Below are 17,221 nucleotides of genomic sequence, written 5' to 3'. Positions count from 1 at the left end.
CCAGGAGGTTGCTGGGTCCAGAAGGCAGCAAGGGATGTGCTGTATAATAGGGCTGGTATGCTGGTTGCCGTGTGGAGCCCTGTAGCTCACAGTGGGTCCGCGTGTGGGGAAGGATGGAGGTCGGGGACGCAGCACATGCGTCCTCGACTGGTTTCGCCGGACTTCCGGCTTCCTCTGGAGGCAAGTGTCACTGCAAATAATTCCCCTATGGGGATCTTATCCCCCCAGCGCCCGCCGCGCGTCACCAGTGGGCCGGCCCCGCCCGCCCCCACCGCCGGCCAATGCCGGGCGAATGGGCGGGGCAGGCAGACGCAGCGGCAGGTCCCCATGGCAACCCGCCGCGGCGTCCGCCCCACCACGCCCAGCCGCCCGAACTCCACACACTGAGCGGCAGGGGAAGGCGGACACAACGACACGAACGGCCGGGCCCAAACAGGTACCGTACCGCCCATAGAGCGCCGCGTCCACCAAACCCCAGCCACACCCGGCGACACCAGCAGCGAGGGCGGGCGGGGCAAACCCACCAGCACAGCACAGACGGACAGGGAGTAACAAGGGCCCCAGCCGGGTATTCAAACTAACTATGGAAAACACCCCAAACTCTTTTAACAAAGAAAAGGGAAAAATGAAAAAATAAGTCAAAAATAAATGAAAAACCAAGCCCACAAAGACAAGAGATATCACATAAATATATTATTCTGATGGTTCCATCATATGTCACTTGGATTCAAAACCACATGGAGGTATATGCATAAAACACCCTCCACAATATATGGATACATAATGCATTAAAAAATGCAGATTACTGTATCAAAGAGTGCCTGGCAATGAAGACATCAGGGGACACCCACCTACAACACAGGGAGTGTAGCATTACACCCGCTTGGGTGAACACAGGATTGTCACAAACAACTGATGTCCCAAAAACTAAAATCCGGGACATCACATGGGCAGAAAGGAAGTGTAACTGGTATTTTCATTTAATCCTGGAGGTACCATTGCCTCAAGATCAAAGATCCATTTGGATTCCCGTTGTAATAAAAGTCTGTCCATGTCACCGCCTCTAGGGGACGCGTGGATGCGATCCAGACCAATGAAACGCATTTTGGTGGGATTCCCTGCATGCATGGTCTTAAAATGTCTGGCCACCGGGGTAAGATTGGACATGGTCTTGCTTCTTATATTAGTCACATGATCAGAAATCCTAGCCCGCAACTCGCGTTTAGTTTTACCTATGTAGAATGCACCACAAGGGCACACCAAAAGATAAATAACTAGCGTAGTGTTGCAGTTTACATAGTGAGCAAGTGTCCAATTCCTACCATCCGGTAGTCTAACATCTCGACCCACCTGTACATATCTACACATGGTACAGCCGCCACATGTGTATGTACCCAGTACCTTACAATGTTTGGATGTCGATAGAGGATTCACGAAATGACTATTGACCAGCCTGTCTCTCAAAGAAGGTGACCGTCGGAACGAAAACAAGGGTCTTTCAGGGACATATCTGCTGAGTTTGGCATCATTGGTGAGAATATGCCAATGTTTATTAATTATGTGACCGATCTGTTTCTGTTGGGCTGAAAACCTCGTGCAGAAGCGCACAGCGTCTCCACCATCCCGTGTGGCCCGAAATTTATCTGATAAGAGGGATGTGCGGCTACTAGCGTCCGCCCTCCTAAATGCCCTCTTAAGGGTTCCCTCGGGATAGTAGTGTTGGTGGTATAATGGATATGTTAGTTACCTACCATACACTGAGACCTGAGTTCAAATCCCAGTCACGGTATGTAAGCTGGTTTTTGAAATACTGGAATTCCCTGACAGATGAGACCCTCCTCCCTCCGGTAGGAGGGAATAGGTAGAAGGGTAGAAGGGAGGAGGGAGGAGCTTGAAGTCTTGAAACATGCTTTCCATCAAGATTTCAGCCAGTAAAATTTTTTCTAAATTTTAAAGTTCACCTCCCCATTGAATTGAATTGCGGTTTGCGAACTTTTTCGCGAACCAAACTTTCCGCGAAGGTTCCCGAACAGGGTTCGCGAACCGAAAATCGGAGGTTCGCAACATCTCTAGTTGGGAGTTGGTTTCTAATTTAATAATATTTCATGCCAGACTGTAATTTTGCTTTTAGACCCAGATGAATTAGTTTAATAACAAAAATAATTATAGCATGAGTCCCTGTGACCCTGCCCCTGCCATAGTCCCTTCCACTGTAGTACCCCTATTGTAATGCCCATTTACTTCAGTGTCTTTCCATCATAGTGTACTCCATTATAGTAGATTAGATAGTGTCTCTGCTATACTGCTCTCCATTAAATTAGAATATCCCAGGATATGGTATTCTCCATTAACCTTCTGGGGACCGACTGTCTAACCCTCCTTAGGGACCAGAGTATTTTATATGCAGGGGGATGGGGCACGTTTAAATAGCCAGATATCCCCAATATAGCAAGCTAGGCATTGGTGTCCCCAGTATGACCAGGTTTCCCCATAATAGCCAGCAGCCATTACTGCCAGGATCCTGAGATGAGCAGCTCTACCCCCCCCCCCCCCTCCGCTCTGCCCAGCATCCCCAATCGCACTGATGCTAAGTTCTGGGTCCCAGCTTGATGACGTCATCAAGTCAGGACCCGACATTAGAGTCAAAACAAGCAGGTATGCCGGGCAGAGCAGAGGCATGAGACGAACGCCAGGGGAATGTTAGAAAGGTGAGTGGACCCTGTTCTTCCCCTCCTACTGCCGTTGCTCAACAGTGATCACTATGATCGGCCGATGATTGTAGTAATCATGTGATCAGAAGCCAATTGGCATGACTTCTGATCAGTGAGGGGTGATGTCGGCTGTCATATGACAGCTTAATCTCCCCTCTTGGGTGCGCACAATCGTGGCGGGAGCGGAAACGGAAAGAGCAGGTGGCATAAATCCTACACCGCATCAGAGTTAGGCAGCCTCAAGTGCAGGGTAGGATTTACTTGAGGCGGTCCCCAGAAGGTTAAACTGCCATCAATCACAGTCCCCATTTGAAATCTTCACAGGTTTGGCTGTCTGTACTGTGAAAAACTTAAATGCAATAATTTTATGAGAATGTTGTCAGAATGATGGTAAAATAATCTAAAACAATATTATTATTATTTATTGTATTTATAAAGGGCCAACATATTACGCAGCGCTGCACAATAGATAAATGGGTGAACATACAAGGAAGGACATACAAGGAGCTCACAACAAAACAAGATCATGCAAATGATTTGATAACAGTAATAGTTCAGCGTCTTTGGTCAAAATAGACTAGTCTAGGCAGGAGATGACAAGGGCATGGATGAGTTTGGTCATGTCAGGGGACAGTTAGGAGCAGATCCTGGAAATGATTTGCGGAGGTGGAAGTTGCGCAATAGGGTGATTACTCCTGTGACACTCTGTTTCCTACAGATTTATTCAGTACAAACACAATTTTCAAATTTTGCTGGCTCTCCCTTGCAAAAACATGATTATGTTTGACTGAGAACTGATTGAAATCAACTGATTTCTGGCCACAAGATGGTGCTAGTGAACACTCTCCCGTTATAGGAAGTGATCACTTTTTTTTTTTTTTTTTTAACCTTTTGTTAAACTCTGACAGTTTCCTGTTTTTGTGAATGGACGTGGCCGCTGTTCGCGGTCACGTCTATTCACTCCAGGCATTGCGATTGGGTAGAGGACTGCTCGGTCCTCTTCCCCAATCACTTAACATGGGATCCCGATGGAAACGGCGGCGGTAGTGGCACGCAAACGTGCGGAGCGGCGGCGGGAACGCGCGACGTATTAAAACGTCATGTTGCCGTTAACAGGCTAAAGCATGACGTTTTAATACATGCAATTGTCATTAAATGGTTAAATGCACCCCATCCTGCAGTTCGGCGCTGAATGCGGGTGTTCGGGTTCAAAACCACAAGGTCCCAAATTTAGACAGCAACACTAGCCATGATCCTTCTCTAAATGGACCACCATGCATCAGGCTGCTTCCTGATGCCTACCTTCCTCCTTAGACAACAACTGGTGAAAGGCTGAGCGGCTGATCAGCAGCACCCCTTCCCACAATCCATCACAATGCTTCATAGAATTTACTTTGCAAAGGCAGATGAGTGGCTCCTTCAGCTAACAGTCATGCCTTCTTTCCATAGGGAAAAGTATTCACGTATGATGCTTGCCCTAGCTCAAGGTGAGATATTTTTGCTTTTTATTAAGGTGTAAAAATTATATTAAATTGAAAAATGTCCAAGTTATGTTGAAAACTAATTATGTGTCACAAACATTATGTGCCAAAATGATGCTATTAATATTAATTTACATAGTCCCATCATCTTCCATGGTGCTGTGCAGAGTAAGAAACAAGCATGGGTACATAAAATACACACATTGGTTGAAAACATTAATGTATTGTGTACTGGAAAACATTGACGTAAACAGCCAAACTGTATGACCCCAAAATCTATAAACCACTTTAGATAAAGTAAACCCGAAGGCAAGGAACAGCAATACTAAGAAAAGTAGCAGAACAACATGTAAAAGGAAAAAAAGGAAAGTACTCCCCATCTCAAAAATCACACGTGTTAGAAAAGCATGTTAGGTACTCCAGAACTCAACAGTAATATTATGTGTTATACTATTGGATCTAGTTCACAGCCATAGGGCTTGATTCACTAAGACAAATAGCACGCCTTATCAGAGTAGCATAACGAGCGCTACGAACCCGCAGGGGGGCTCAGGGCAGGACAAGTGGAGCTCTCCTCATTGCCATAAGTTTGTAGCATTCACTATGCTACTCTGATAAGGCGTGTTAACTTTGATAAGGCGTGCTATTTGTCTTAGTGAATCAAGCCTATACTGACATCTCTTTTTTTTTCTTTCCTCACAATTCACAGTCATTAACATGTAACAATGCTCATTTAATTCAGCTTAAAGTGTACCCGAGCCAAAGTTCGAGTACAAAATTGGATACTTACCTAAAGTGAGGGAAGCCTCAGAATTCTATTGACCTTCTTAAGTCCCCCATCGCTGAGCACGGCCCCCCAAAGTTTAGTGACAATGCATTGCTGCTAATCATATCAGGGCAACGCAGCTGCTCTTCCTGATTCATAGATGCCGAGGGCTCTGGGCTACTGCGCATGCGTGGGCGGGCCCGTGCGTCTAATACGCATCCATGGGCCAGGAAGTGGAGCTGTGCGGCCCCAATGTAGAGGGGGCTATGCTCTGCAGTGGGGAGATTGAACAAATGAGGGAAGCCTCTGTTTTGGGGCCCGGATCTAAACCGGAGCCACGGATACAACGTTTAAAAATAGAGGCCGTCTTTACCCTGTTAAAAAATGGATCCGCAGGCGATCCAGGGGTTTCCGTGCTGAAAAACTGAACGCAAGGCCCGGATTCGCAGGATTTTCACGGACCCTGATCACTTCCAGATACACGGAGGAGTAGTGAAGGGCAGTGCAAAAATGGATCTCCCTCTACACAGGCTTTTCTTGCACACAAAACGGAGTGAGATCCGCATAGCCTACTCCTCCCTTTCATGTCACCCCAATAGGTGTCCCCCAGGTAGCCTGAGGGGGTAGCAGCCAGGACAGGGGGTAGCAGGCACAGTTGCGGGTATGGGTGTCGCCCCCCTCACCTGGGAGGGGGTCCCCGCTCCCCCTCCAGCTATTTGCAGCAAAAGTTTAGAGCGAGCGAGAGGGGAAGTTTACCTTTCTTCCCGTTATCCGCATGACTTCCGGCAATGCCACCCACTAGAGGGCACTATTGCAAGAAGTCACGGCGAGCAAAGGAAGTAAGGTGCTTCCCCGCACGCTCGCTCACTTACTTTTGCCGCACATAGCTGGAGGGGGAGCAGGGGCGGGGGAACTGTGCCCGCTGCCCCCCGTCCTGGCTGCTACCCCCTCAGCCATCCGTTTTTTGGGGGAGGGAAATAAAAGAGAAGAACACAAACGGATCAAAACGTTTGCTGCAAAAGGACAGCATGGATCTGTTTGTGTTCCAGTTTCTGAAAACAGGAGCCCGGACCGCATATTGCGTTCTGCAACCGGGTCTAGTGTGGACCGACCCTAAATTAAAACTGTGGTGGGCAGAATATGTGATAAATAATGAACAGCATATAAAGGATGGGGTACTATTCTGTGAGATGGCTAAAGCTGTTCTCAGAGGGCACCTCATATCATATGTCGAGGTGAAAAAAAGAGAGGCCAAAGATATGATAATGATTCATTGACAAAATTAAGAGAATCTTATAAAAAAAAAAATCAAACAACACCATCTTTATTAAACAAAGAAAATAGACTGACATGCAAAAATAAATACTTACATATATAGAATTAAAGAATAAGATTGCAATGAATATGATAAAGTTACTTATTATGAATATAGTAAAAAATGGAAAATTATTAGCAAATTTGGCAAGGGGACATAAGGGATATGGGAACACAGTTTTTTAGTTTGCTTAAAAGACCCCTCAGGCATAGTCATTTCAGACCCACACAAAATTAAGACAATTTATGGAATATTATAAAAGCCTGCATACTAAAACAGATGGGCCAAGACAAGTGATGGAAAAAATTATAAAACTATTAAAACTCCAAAATTGTCAATGAAGGAAAAAAAAGATTAAAGAGGAGCTCTCAGCCATACTATCTCAGGAAAAATACACACATATAAGTAGATAAATACTTACTCTACTTACATAAATAATGTATTGACCTGTCCAGGTTTTGATTTCAGAGAATTTTATATAGTAAATCAAGAGAATTCTGCTCCTGGCACTTGCCATTTTGGATTCCTTTAGAATGAAGCCAATCCTGGCATAATTTCCTCCCTTACTTTCACTGGCATCCCCCCTCCTCCCTGCAGCATTACAGAGTGCAGCAGGGAGGAATAAAGGCAGTGCACACAGACTCACTTCCACCTGGTTCCAGGCACCAGAGTTCCCGCCTATACTCTCTGCACTACCGCTGCCCTGTAATTCATGCTTATCAGATCGGGCACTAGGGGACCTGAAAAATGACATTCTTCTGAAAAAGAAAAGTAAGATTCATTTTAAACTTTTGGATTGCCTGGTTAGCAACCTTTTGACTTATTTAACAGAGTATAATAGAGAATTGATTTTGGATTGTATGCTTGACAGTTACTCTTTAAACAAGAAAATCACCCACCAGAGGTTCTAGATGTGATAAAATCACTGGCGATAGACAAATCACCGGGCCCAGATGGGTATACACCAGACTTTTTTTGTTTAATTCTTCATAAAAAGGTCTCACCGACATTAACATGGGTATTTAACCATATCTTGGAGTCAGTTTGCTTTCTCTCAACAAAGACATTGGCCTATATCAAGCTACTGCCTAAAGAGGATAAGGATAACACACTGGTCCGCTCATATATTCTGGCTGTAAGATTAGCTAAAATAATATGACGCCTCACTCATCCATATAAATCAGATGGACTCTAATTTCAGAAAGGTGATGTTAGTACTGGAACAGGTTCATATCTAAAATAAATCTTTTGGTTCAGCAGCACTATTTAGTATGGAAGTATGCAGTGGGACTGGCTGCTAGGGGTTATGAGATGCCATTGGTTCCAGCTTGTACCATCTACAGTAGCTCCAGCCCTTTCATGCAGCTTCTTGTACCTCCTCCATCTTATCCATTGCTGTTCATTTCAGTAGGGGTGACATGGATGTAGAGATAGCAGACAAGGACTAAAGATAATAGTGCAGAGAGGTTAGGAGATAAAAAATAGATTATGGTGTTAGCAGCTTAGAGGTGATACTGAAAGTAAAAGAGACCTTATTGTTCCAGGCCAAGAGTCTAAACGGAGATGTGCAAAGGTAGAGCCTTGTGGCACATCAACAGACAGAAAGGGAGGAGAGGAATTAGTATTGGAGTAGGAGCAGGGGTCGAGTCCTGCGTGAACGCAGGGGGACGGCGTCCACTTACTTTTTGTGGACAGTGGACGCCGTCCCCCCAAGCACCCTGGAGGGGAGCAGCGCAGCAGAGAGGAGCATTGTGCGCAGCGTGGGGAAGGGCGGACGTTTCCCCCCCCCCCTCCCTCACCTTGGGGCTCCTCTCCCTGGCTCTCCTCTCCATAAAGATGCGGCGGCGGTGACTGGCAGCGGCATCGGTGGGCGGGACTTAGCTCCTCCAGTGTTCCGGGTGGACGCTGTGCGTGCCGCTGCTCTGGTCTTCACTAGACCAGAGTAGCTGCACGCACAGAGGCCACCCGGAACACTGGAGGAGGTAAGGGACGCCCACCGATGCCCACCGATGCCGCTGCCAGTCACCGCCGCCGCCGCATCTTTATGGAGGGGAGAGCCAGGGAGAGGAGCCCCAAGGTGAGGGAGGGGGGGGGGGGGAAACGTCCGCCCTTCCCCACGCTGCGCACAATGCTCCTCTCTGCTGCGCTGCTCCCCTCCGGGGGGGGGGGGGGGAACAACTGGCTACATATACTGGGGGCCACTATATACCTGGCTACATATACTGGGGGCCACTATATACCTGGCTACATATACTGGGGGCCACTATATACCTGGCTACATATACTGGGGGCCACTATATACCTGGCTACATATACTGGGGGCCACTATACACCTGGCTACATATACTGGGGGCCACTAAACACCTGGCTACATATACTGGGGGCCACTATACACCTGGCTACATATACTGGGGGCCACTATACACCTGGCTACATATACTGGGGGCCACTATACACCTGGCTACATATACTGGGGGCCACTATACACCTGGCTACATATACTGGGGGCCACTATACACCTGGCTACATATACTGGGGGCCACTAAACACCTGGATTCATATACTGGGGGCCACTAAACACCTGGCTACATATACTGGGGGCCACTAAACACCTGGCTACATATACTGGGGGCCACTAAACACCTGGCTACATATACTGGGGGCCACTATACACCTGGCTACATATACTGGGGGCCACTATACACCTGGCTACATATACTGGGGGCCACTAAACACCTGGCTACATATACTGGGGGCCACTAAACACCTGGCTACATATACTGGGGGCCACTAAACACCTGGCTACATATACTGGGGGCCACTATACACCTGGCTACATATACTGGGGGCCACTATACACCTGCCTACATATACTGGGGGCCACTATACACCTGGCTACATATACTGGGGGCCACTATACACCTGGCTACATATACTGGGGGCCACTATACACCTGGCTACATATACTGGGGGCCACTATACACCTGGCTACATATACTGGGGGCCACTATACGCCTGGCTACATATACTGGTGGCCACTAAACACCTGGCTACATATACTGGGGGCCACTATACACCTGGCTACATATAGTGGGCACATATACCCCTGGCTACATATACTGGGCACATATACACCTGGCTACATATACTGGGGACACCTATACACCTGGCTACATACACTGCGGACACCTACACACCTGGCTATACTGGGGACACCTATACACCTGGCTATACTGGGGGCACCTATACACCTGGCTATACTGGGGACACCTGAACACCTGGTTAGATATACTGGGGACACCTGGCTATACTGGGGACACCTATAGACCTGGCTACCTATTCTGGGGACATCTATACACTTGGCCACCTATTCTGGGAATATCTTTACACCTGACCACCTATTCTAAGGACATCTATACACCTGGCTACCTATTCTGGTGACATCTCTACATCTGGCCACCTATTCTGGGGACAACTATACACATGGCTACTTATACTGGGGACACATATAGACCTGGCTAGCTATACTGGGGGTACCTATTTTGGGAGAACTGCTGTCAGATCTGTATTTTTGGGGAACCGCTGATGCCAGATTACGTGTATTTTGGGGAACCGCTGCCAGATTGTGTATGTTGGGGACCACTACTGCCAGATTACATGTATTTTGGGTGTTACATGTATTTTGGGTGATCCACTACCAGGTCTCACGTATTTGGGGGAACTGCTTCCAGATTATGTGTATGTTGGGGGAACTGCTGATGCCAGATTGTCTATTTTGGGGGAACCACTGCCATATTATCTGTATTTTGGAGGAACTTCTGCCAGATTGTGTATTTTTGGTGAAATGCTGTCAGATTACATCTACTTTTTGGGGATACTCTACGACAGAGCTCAAACTTCCCCTGGCAGACCTTTTATACCACTGCTAAGGCCATGTATATTTGGCCCCACCCATGACCACGCCCACACTATGCTTAACCACGCCCATTTTGGGCACGCTACGTGCGGCGCAGAGGTTTTTAGGGTGAGTCCACTCACTTCTTTTTCCAGGACTAGACCCCTGAGTAGGAGACCATGAAAGAACATTCAGACAGGTTGGAGCAAATCCAGGAATACACTAGGCCCTTGATCACCAATGACGAGAGGGTCTGGAGAAGACGAGAATGATCAAAAGTGTCAAAGGAAGAGGAAAGGTTGCAGATAATTAGTACAGGAAATTGACATCTGGATTTTGCAAACAGAAAGTCACTTGCAACTTTAGTGAGGACTGTTTCTGTGGACTGGTGAGTGCGGAAGCTGGACAGGAGGTGATCCAACAAGAAATTAGTAGAGAGAAACATAGACAGTTTTGAAAAGATGTGCCTTTCTTGCAGTTTGGAAGCAAAGGGAAGAAGTGAGACTGGATGGTAGTTAGGGAGGATTGTAGGGTCCAGAGAAGCTTTTTTGATTAGTGGTGTTTTAATTGATTGTTTAAATTAGGAAAGGAAAATGCCAGTAGAGATGGAGGGGTTAAAAGAGCATTGCTAAAGCAGGAATGAATAAGGAGGAAAGCTAAGGGATGAGATCAGAGGGAATAGGGTCCAGAGTGCAGTTAGTAAGATGTGATTTAGAGATTAGTGAGGAAAGGTGTTGTTGAAAAAAATAGTTGATTTTTACTTACCTGGGGCTTCTTCCAGGCTGCTGTGTCTTTGAGGCCCTTCAGTTTCTTATCAATGGAAGCATGATAGAGGAGGCGTGCGGCCGGACAGTACATGCACCATAGAGGGGTAGTTTCTAGTGGGTGAACAAATAGGCGAAGAGGAAGATGATGGGGGAGTTGTTGGACTGGTGAAAAAAGGTTATATTTTGGGAAAGGATAGAGCTCTTCGTGACAAGTAAATCTGTAACAAATGAAGAGTGTAAGAGGAAAAGAATATTGAAAGCAGAAGGGGTGATCTTTAATGTCGCTGATACAGATGATAATAGAGTTACTAGATTCCTAAAAGAAATGGGAACTCTAGTTGCAAAGGCGCTCATTACCAAACATTGGAAAGGAGGTCAGATCCCTACTTTAGAGGAATGGTGTAACTACATGAATAATACACTGAGAAGGCAGGAAGAAGAGAAATTAGGAGAGGGTGTTAGAGTAGAGGAATTTAGAGAGACCTGGGAAAAAATATTGCAGGAATGGAGAAATGACAAGGAATAGAGCTCAAATAAAGATAGGCAGTTTAATTACCCTAACCAAGATTCTCTCTCCAGGCCTCCACACAGCGAACAAGGTGGGCGATATTGGGAGTAACAGGCAGACTGCAGTGGGTAGTACGCGGCAGCATGATACTATGGAGAATGTGCTCTGGGGTTCCCTGTTTCCAATGGGGTAGAACAAAAACTTTCAGGAGGAGCACCAATAATGAGGTAAACTTGACGTGTGCCACGGTCAAGGCCTCTGTGCCATTAGAGACCAACAACAGTCCAATCACAAGTAAGACCGGCACCACTGGAGATGAATAGTATCAATAAGCTCTTTTAATCACACAAACATGGCTTCAGCAAGACAGACGCTGTTTCGGGCATAGCCCTTTCTCAAATTGCAATAGCCAGAAAGGGCTATGCCCGAAACAGCGTCTGTCTTGCTGAAGCCATGTTTGTGTGATTAAAAGAGCTTATTGATACTATTCATCTCCAGTGGTGCCGGTCTTACTTGTGATTGGACTGTTTCCAATGGGGTGGGAGGAGATTGTCAGGATGAGTCTGGTCAATTAATGGATGGATGGATGCTTGAAGTGGGAGTTTGGTTGGATGAAGTGGCTGCGTCCCATGAGACGGTATCTCATGAGAGAGATACATGGGTATCTGCGCATTTAACTGCATGATTTTAGAAGAACACAAGGGTTTGTGCGCAGATTTACTTTTTCGCCCGAGCCCCTCTTTATGAGAAGAACCCTCACCTCCAATTTGGGACATTACTTGGGTATTCTATTGTGGAAAGGTTGTTAGGTGGGGGTGGGGTTGTTAGGTGGGGCGAAGATTGAAATCTAGACTTGGGTTGAGGTACAAACTGATTCGTTGAGAAGTTTGGGGAGAACTCGGGCGAGGAAGGGTACTGCGTAGGGGCCAAGGGGAGAAAAACTTGGGTTGGGGGCAGAATGCATAATTTATAATCTGTATGTAGAGTATATAAATTACCTATTTGTAGATATTTGGTTTGGCTTTGTTATTTCCCTTATTGATGCTTTAATTACAAGAATTAATAAGAATAAAAGGAAAGAAAAGAAAGAATAAGGAAAATCGAACGATGATGCGAACCATACCCAATGATGGGAGTGTTTCAATGAAGCAAATTTTTCTCTTGGGTACAGTACCGTGGGTACGCTGAGTTTGAAGAAAAGAAAAAAAAGTTGTATTTTAAAGCTGTTCTGTAGTCTTTCAATTTTGTTAATAAAGTATGATGCAAAGTCTTCAATTGATACACATGAGGTTGGAGGATAAAGTGGGGGGTGGAGTAGGGAGTTGAAGGATTTATGGGACTGTGAGGAAATGGTGAGGAAGAGTGTTAGTGCTTTGCAAGGGAAAGGGGAGGGTGGGACTTCATTCCTGCGCCTGCGCAGTACAGCCCGGAGGACGTCCGATGATGTCAGCGCGCACAAGTGACACGCAACTTGGAGCGCAGAAGCAGCCCGACCTGGCAGCCGGCCTGGCCAGGTCGGGATCGCCACCGGAGACCACCGGGAGCCTGCGGAGCGGCGCCGAGGGCACCTCCTGCCTGCCACGGGCTGGAGGAATCCCCAGGTAAGTGGATTTGGATTTCTATTTTTTACAGCTCCTGCGTGAACCTTCCCTTTAAGGACAAGTCGTTTTTCTCCACCTCTGGTGGCTAGGAGGCCTCACCTTCTAGTAGTAAAACTTCTTTTGATAATACAGGGAGAGTTTATGGTAAAGTCTGGAAGCACTACCTTTCAGAGCACCGCTAAAAAAAGATGTTGCCTGGAACTGCTTAGATGGAAGAGCACCACAGATGTAGCCTCAGCCTTCTTGGACAATACTAGTTGCAAGGGCGTTAGGGATTAACGTAGGGGGAACGGACTGTTATTTCTTTGCCAAAACCTTTCAAAATCTTGCACATATCCCTGAAAGTAGCATCTTAATGCCTTTACCAGAAGATTGAATTCTCATGTAGAAACAAGATTCACTATCAATAAAGGTGGCCATACACTCGTTAGATTAGCAGCAGATAGATCATCAGATAGATTTCTGATCTATCTGATGTGTTTAGGACCATTTTTACTAGGAACAGATTTCCAATAGATTTCAGTTTAAAATCTATTGAAAATCGATCTGATGGCATTTGATAAGCAATCTCTTCAGATCGATTTTGATTTTCCACCCTGGCCGATTGATTGAAATCGATGGAAATCAATCGAAATCGGCCACAAATCGATCGAATTGGCAAACGATTTGCGATCGATCCATCTATTTCGATCGATCGGCCGTTAATCGGTTGAGTGTATGGGCCCCTTAAGTCAGAAATTAAATGTACTCTCATGCTGTGTGAGAGTTTAACTGATCAGGGAGGTCAGGTTTTTTAATTTATTTGCAAGCAAAAGTGAACTTTGTGTAAACAAACTGATGAAAACTGTGCGTTTTTTAAGATTGCTGTGAATGCCAGAAAACAAACAAACATTTTAACCATAATGATTGGCGATGGGCATAACAATAGTCCCCACCATCGCGGGCAGGGTGTTTCTGTTGTGAGGTGCACAGCACAATAGCGGAGCATCATACATTACCTGCTTCCAGTGGAGCAAAAAGTCCTTATTACTCTCTTTACTGTAGCGCGCTGTGCAGTCTATCTCCTAGCAGCTCCTTTCCCTGTATGTCACGTGACATGCATGAAGAGCCACAAGTAGAAAGACTGCATGGGGCATGGCTACAGCAAAAAGAGGAGTGAGGACCTGTGACTTCACTAGAAGCAAGTAATGTACGATGCTCCACTGCTGCGCACTGCTAGTGCTTTGAGAAGGATGTACTGTACTGCAGTCTTGCGAAGAAAGGGGGGGGGGGGGGGGAGGGACTAGAATTTTACAGGGGGTACCGGGCAAAAGCATTTTGCTGGGGTCCCATCAAACTGTAGTTATGTCCCTGAAAGGTGACACTAGGAAATAACAGTGCTGTAAAGAACCCCAAAAGTAGTTGCCATGTGACCATTCTGCTCTTTGCTTGAATTGCAAGATACAGGATCTGTGTGTCATGCTAATGACCCAAAGTCCGATTGCTTCAGAGGGAGAGAAGGGACATAATGTGCACTACACAGCAGTGTACTTTTCATGCTTCGGCCTCAAATGAAGGAGAAGAGTTGTCACGTGACCACTGCTTTTGCGGTCAGAAAATGTATGTTGCAGCTTTGTTTATGCTACCTGTCATGCTGGCATTGGTGAGGGGTAGGTTATCATCTATGTTGGTCTTTAAATGACCCCCAAGAAAAAGTCACATCTCTCTCCCCCCCCAAGAAAAAAAAGTAATTTAAGTATTATTACACCAGTCAATACGTTCTTAACAGTCGAGTAAACACTGAGAGTTAGGATGTACTCAATATGTTATGAAAGATTTCTGGTCAACAATGTGGTCAACAGGGGCGTAGGGCCTGTGGTCGCAACGGTCGCCTCGGCGACCGGGCCCGGCTCCTGAAGAGGCGGGGGAGGGGCCCGGGGGGCCCATGTCCGTTTGGACTCATCTCAGGGAGATCCCTGCATGCGTTATTGGGAGGGGGGAGCTGCAGCCGTGGGGAGGGCAGCCCGACCTCTCCCCGGGCCCCCCCCTCAGATGCAGAGTGCGCGGCGCATGGAAGCGCTGTAGGCAGAACTCACCTGCCTGCGTTCCAAGCGCCGCTGGTCTCCTCCCGCTCTGCATAGATGCTGTTACACACTGCTTCCGGGTAAACAGGAAGCAGTGTGTTCACAACATCTATACAGAGCGTGAGGAGACCAGCGGCGCAGGGACGGAGGTGAGTTCCGCCTACAGCGCTTCCGTGCGCTGCGCACTCTGCATCTGAGGGGGAGAGGAAGGGAGGGAGAGGGCAGCTAGCGACCTACCTACCTACCTAACCTATCCTGGGGGGCAGCTACCTACCTAACCTACCCTGGGGGGCCAGCTACCTTTCTAACCTATCCTGGGGGGCCAGCTACCTACCTAACCTATCCTGGGGGGCCAGCTACCTACCTAACCTATCCTGGGGGGCCAGCTACCTACCTAACCTATCCTGGGGGCCAGCTACCTACCTAACCTATCCTGGGGGCCAGCTACCTACCTAACCTATCCTGGGGGGCCAGCTACCTACCTAACCTATCCTGGGGGGCCAGCTACCTACCTAACCTATCCTGGGGGGCCAGCTACCTACCTAACCTATCCTGGGGGGCCAGCTACCTACCTAACCTACCCTGGGGGGCCAGCTACCTACCTAACCTATCCTGGGGGGGCAGCTACCTACCTAACCTATCCTGGGGGGCCAGCTACCTACCTAACCTATCCTGGGGGTCAGCTACCTACCTAACCTATCCTGGGGGCCAGCTACCTACCTAACCTATCCTGGGGGGCCAGCTACCTACCTAACCTATCCTGGGGGGCCAGCTACCTACCTAACCTATCCTGGGGGGCCAGCTACCTACCTAACCTATCCTGGGGGGCCAGCTACCTACCTAACCTATCCTGGGGGCCAGCTACCTACCTAACCTATCCTGGGGGGCCAGCTACCTACCTAACCTATCCTGGGGGGCCAGCTACCTACCTACCCTATCCTGGGGGGCCAGCTACCTACCTAACCTATCCTGGGGGGCCAGCTACCTACCTAACCTATCCTGGGGGGCCAGCTACCTACCTAACCTATCCTGGGGGGCCAGCTACCTACCTAACCTATCCTGGGGGGCCAGCTACCTACCTAACCTATCCTGGGGGGCCAGCTACCTACCTAACCTATCCTGGGGGGCCAGCTACCTACCTAACCTATCCTGGGGGGCCAGCTACCTACCTAACCTATCCTGGGGGGCAGCTACCTACCTAAGCTATCCTGGGGGGGCAGCTACCTAACCTATCCTGGGGGGGCAGCTACCTAACCTATCCTGGGGGGGCAGCTACCTACTTAACCTATCCTGGGGGGCCAGCTACCTACCTAACCTATCCTGGGGGGGGGCAGCTACCTACCTAACCTATCCTGGGGGGCCAGCTACCGACCTAACCTATCCTGGGGGGCAGCTACCTACTCTAACCTATCCGGGGGGGCAGCTACCTACTCTAACCTATCCTGGGGGAAAGCTACCTAATCTATCCTGGGGGGCAGCTACCTAACCTATCCTGGGGGGCACCTACCTCATCTAACCTATACTGGGGGGCAGCTACCTAATCTAACCTATACTGGGGGGCACCTACCTATCTAACCTGGGGGCACTTAATTGTCTAACCTGTATTCGGGGCACCTAGCTAGCCTATACAGGTGGCAACTATACTGGCTACCTATATTGGAGGCACCTACCTAACTAACCTATACTGGGGGCACCTACCTATCTAACCTATGCTGGGGGCAACTATTCTGGCTACCTATATTAGAGGCACCCACCTAGCTAACCTGTACTGGCGGCGCCTGCCTATCTAACCTATACTGGGGGCAACTATACTGGCTACCTATGCTGGAGGCACCTACCTGGCTAACCTATACCGGGGGCAACTATACTGGCGTACCTATGCCTGGCTACCTATACTGGGGGGGACCTATAGCTGGCTATAGGGATTCGGATATGTGTGTGCGTCGGGTGTTGCCGGGGGAGGGGGGGCTGTTGTTGCCGTGGGGGGGGGCCCACATCCAGATTCCGCATCGGGGCCCAGAGGTTTGTAGCTACGCCACTGGTGGTCAATAATGTGTTAACACTGCTGAGATGCTGTTTATCCCACCTGTGCACACAGTATATCGGATTACCTG

The 17,221-nt window shown here is 48.0% G+C and overlaps 1 protein-coding gene across 4 annotated transcripts in view; it reads left to right on the top strand.

Annotated features, from left to right (window-relative positions):
* LOC137545747 (vitamin D3 receptor-like) overlaps positions 1 to 17,221 on the top strand; it is a 310,410-nt gene that overhangs the window by 60,580 nt on the left and 232,609 nt on the right. For all 4 annotated transcript variants that reach the window (XR_011026093.1, XR_011026091.1, XR_011026092.1 and 1 more), the window contains exon 2: positions 4,161 to 4,198. Coding sequence is in view for 1 of the 4 variants with exons in the window: in XM_068267321.1 (XP_068123422.1) it covers positions 4,161 to 4,198 (38 nt within the window). In the remaining 3 variants the exon portion in view is untranslated. The remainder of the gene's footprint in view (positions 1 to 4,160; positions 4,199 to 17,221) is intronic.

This window comes from Hyperolius riggenbachi, chromosome 2 (assembly GCF_040937935.1).
Source record: "Hyperolius riggenbachi isolate aHypRig1 chromosome 2, aHypRig1.pri, whole genome shotgun sequence".
NCBI lineage: Eukaryota > Metazoa > Chordata > Amphibia > Anura > Hyperoliidae > Hyperolius > Hyperolius riggenbachi.
This window is presented reverse-complemented; position numbering and strand designations above follow the sequence as displayed.